General features: G+C 45.7%; 1 protein-coding gene across 1 annotated transcript; it reads left to right on the top strand.

Annotated features, from left to right (window-relative positions):
• The first annotated feature begins 884 nt into the window (after nucleotides 1–884).
• On the top strand, nucleotides 885–2305 carry LOC309799905 (heterogeneous nuclear ribonucleoprotein A3-like). The gene has a single exon (XM_082613553.1). The coding sequence runs from the start codon at nucleotides 919–921 to the stop codon at nucleotides 1987–1989; it is 1071 nt and encodes a 356-aa protein (XP_082469679.1). The 5' UTR covers nucleotides 885–918; the 3' UTR covers nucleotides 1990–2305.
• Nucleotides 2306–2719: the final 414 nt, after the last annotated feature.

A 2719-nucleotide genomic window follows, 5' to 3' on the forward strand; every position in this document is an offset into this window, starting at 1 on the left:
CCTCTGGGATGGCTGCTCCATGGTGAAGAAGCAGCCAAGCCAAAGATGTTCTCATGTCATAAAGAAACCACTGCTCACCCAAACTGCTAAGCAGGACCCAAATCAATGGCACTTAAGGAGAGACTCTGTCTTGGATATGGGCTTGGGTTTGCCCTTTGTGCTGTTTTGAATATGAGTTCATCCCCCATTGGGTTAATGAAACTGGGATGGAGGCCAGGTATCACATCACATCCAAACAGTCATCAGAATAAAAGCTGGGTGTCAGCTGAAGGCAGATCTTCAGCAAATCTCTACTTGTTTCATCTTGACATGCTCGATGCAGAAGAAATATTCTAATTGCTATCGGGTCAGAGAAGCGGGCAGCTTGGCACTTTGAAGTCGGTGTGGCTACAGCCCCCGGGTCGCAGAGCTTCCTCCAAATGGCTTTGTGCTCACTTGGACCTTCCTCTGAATGTCATCACCACCAAGGTCATTGGCAGCACTGCAACCCTGAGGGGCCAGGGGTATTTGCTGGTTATTGGATGATATTTCTTCCAGGATCCTAAGGGAGCCTCAACTGTGTGAATGCCAGGAAGTCTGAAATGCCTGCATTGCTAAAACCACTGCCCATAATCTATGCCCAGCAGCTCCCTCCCCTGCAGGGGCTCCCCCCTCTGCTACTGGGAGTCATCCCCACCTCCGCTCCCTAGGAGAGAAGGAGGTGGATTTGAATGTGAAATCAGTCTTTACTTAGTCAGTGTCTTCTGGAGTCACCAGGGCTACACCCACATCATTCTAGTGGGCTTGAGGTTTCATCTGCGGCTGAAGGTGGGTTATAGCTACAAGCTGTAAATGGCACCACAGCCAGCCAGTTGTCCAAGTCAAAACTATGGGGGCCGATATTGAACTCGAGTTGGAAGAGGCGAGTCCGGTCTCAAAATGGAGGGCCATGATCCAAAGGAACCAGAACAGTTGAGAAAACTGTTTATTGGTGGTCTGAGCTTTGAAACTACAGATGATAGCTTAAGAGAACATTTTGAGAAATGGGGCACACTTACAGATTGTGTGGTGATGAGAGACCCCCAAACAAAACGTTCCAGGGGCTTTGGTTTTGTTACTTACTCTTGTGTTGAAGAGGTGGATGCAGCAATGTGTGCTCGACCACACAAGGTTGATGGGCGTGTAGTGGAACCAAAGAGAGCTGTTTCTAGAGAGGATTCTGTAAAGCCTGGTGCCCATCTAACAGTGAAGAAAATTTTTGTTGGTGGTATTAAAGAAGATACAGAAGAATATAATTTGAGAGACTACTTTGAAAAGTATGGCAAGATTGAAACCATAGAAGTTATGGAAGACAGGCAGAGTGGAAAAAAGAGAGGATTTGCTTTTGTAACTTTTGATGATCATGATACCGTTGATAAAATTGTTGTTCAGAAATACCACACTATTAATGGGCATAATTGTGAAGTGAAAAAGGCCCTTTCTAAACAAGAAATGCAATCTGCTGGATCACAAAGAGGTCGTGGAGGTGGATCTGGCAACTTTATGGGTCGTGGAGGAAACTTTGGAGGTGGTGGAGGTAACTTTGGCCGTGGGGGAAACTTTGGTGGAAGAGGAGGCTATGGTGGTGGAGGTGGTGGCAGCAGAGGTAGTTACAGAGGAGGTGATGGTGGATATAATGGATTTGGAGGCGACGGTGGTAACTATGGCGGTGGTCCTGGTTACAGTAGTAGAGGAGGCTATGGTGATGGTGGACCAGGATATGGAAACCAAGGTGGTGGATATGGTGGCGGTGGTGGAGGATATGATGGTTACAATGAAGGAGGAAATTTTGGAGGTAACTATGGTGGTGGTGGGAGCTATAATGATTTTGGAAATTATAGTGGACAACAGCAATCAAATTATGGACCCATGAAGGGGGGCAGTTTTGGTGGAAGAAGCTCGGGAAGTCCCTATGGTGGTGGTTATGGATCTGGTGGTGGAAGTGGTGGATATGGTAGCAGAAGGTTCTAAAAACTCAGAAGAAAAGGGCTACAGTTCTTAGCAGGAGAGAGAGCGAGGAGTTGTCAGGAAAGCTGCAGGTTACTTTGAGACAGTCGTCCCAAATGCATTAGAGGAACTGTAAAAATCTGCCACAGAAGGAACGATGATCCATAGTCAGAAAAGTTACTGCAGCTTAAACAGGAAACCCTTCTTGTTCAGGACTGTCATAGCCACAGTTTGCAAAAAGTGCAGCTATTGATTAATGCAATGTAGTGTCAATTAGATGTACATTCCTGAGGTCTTTTATCTGTTGTAGCTTTTTCTTTTTCTTTTTCTTTTCATTACATCAGGTATATTGCCCTGTAAATTGTGGTAGTGGTACCAGGAATAAAAAATTAAGGAATTTTTAACTTTTCAAAAAAAAAAAAAAAAAAAAACTATGGGGGCCATCTTTGACTCCTACCTGTCCCTCAGCGCCCCCTGGTCATCAAGTCTTGGAGCTACTTCCCTTCCAGACCTCTCTCTGCCCACTTTCTCCACCACCACTCACTACTACTCTGGTCAAAGCCACCATTGTCCCAAACCTGTGCACCATATTAGCCACCTAGCAGCCTGCCCGATGGCCTCCAGTCCTATCCCATAGTGATCTATTTTCAGTTCTACGACTAGAGTGGTGACTCTGAAATTAGAATAGCATCCTCCTGCTTAAAACTCTCCAAGTCATTCATTCATTCACTCAGTCAGTTATTCACTTCTTCAG

This window comes from Mesoplodon mirus, assembly GCF_964341445.2.
Source record: "Mesoplodon mirus genome assembly, chromosome: 3".
NCBI classification, from domain to species: domain Eukaryota; kingdom Metazoa; phylum Chordata; class Mammalia; order Artiodactyla; family Ziphiidae; genus Mesoplodon; species Mesoplodon mirus.

Coding starts and splice junctions, on each gene's coding strand:
- LOC309799905 (XM_082613553.1), top strand. CDS start 919: ATGGAGGGCCATGATCCAAAGGAACCAGAACAGTTGAGAAAACTGTTT.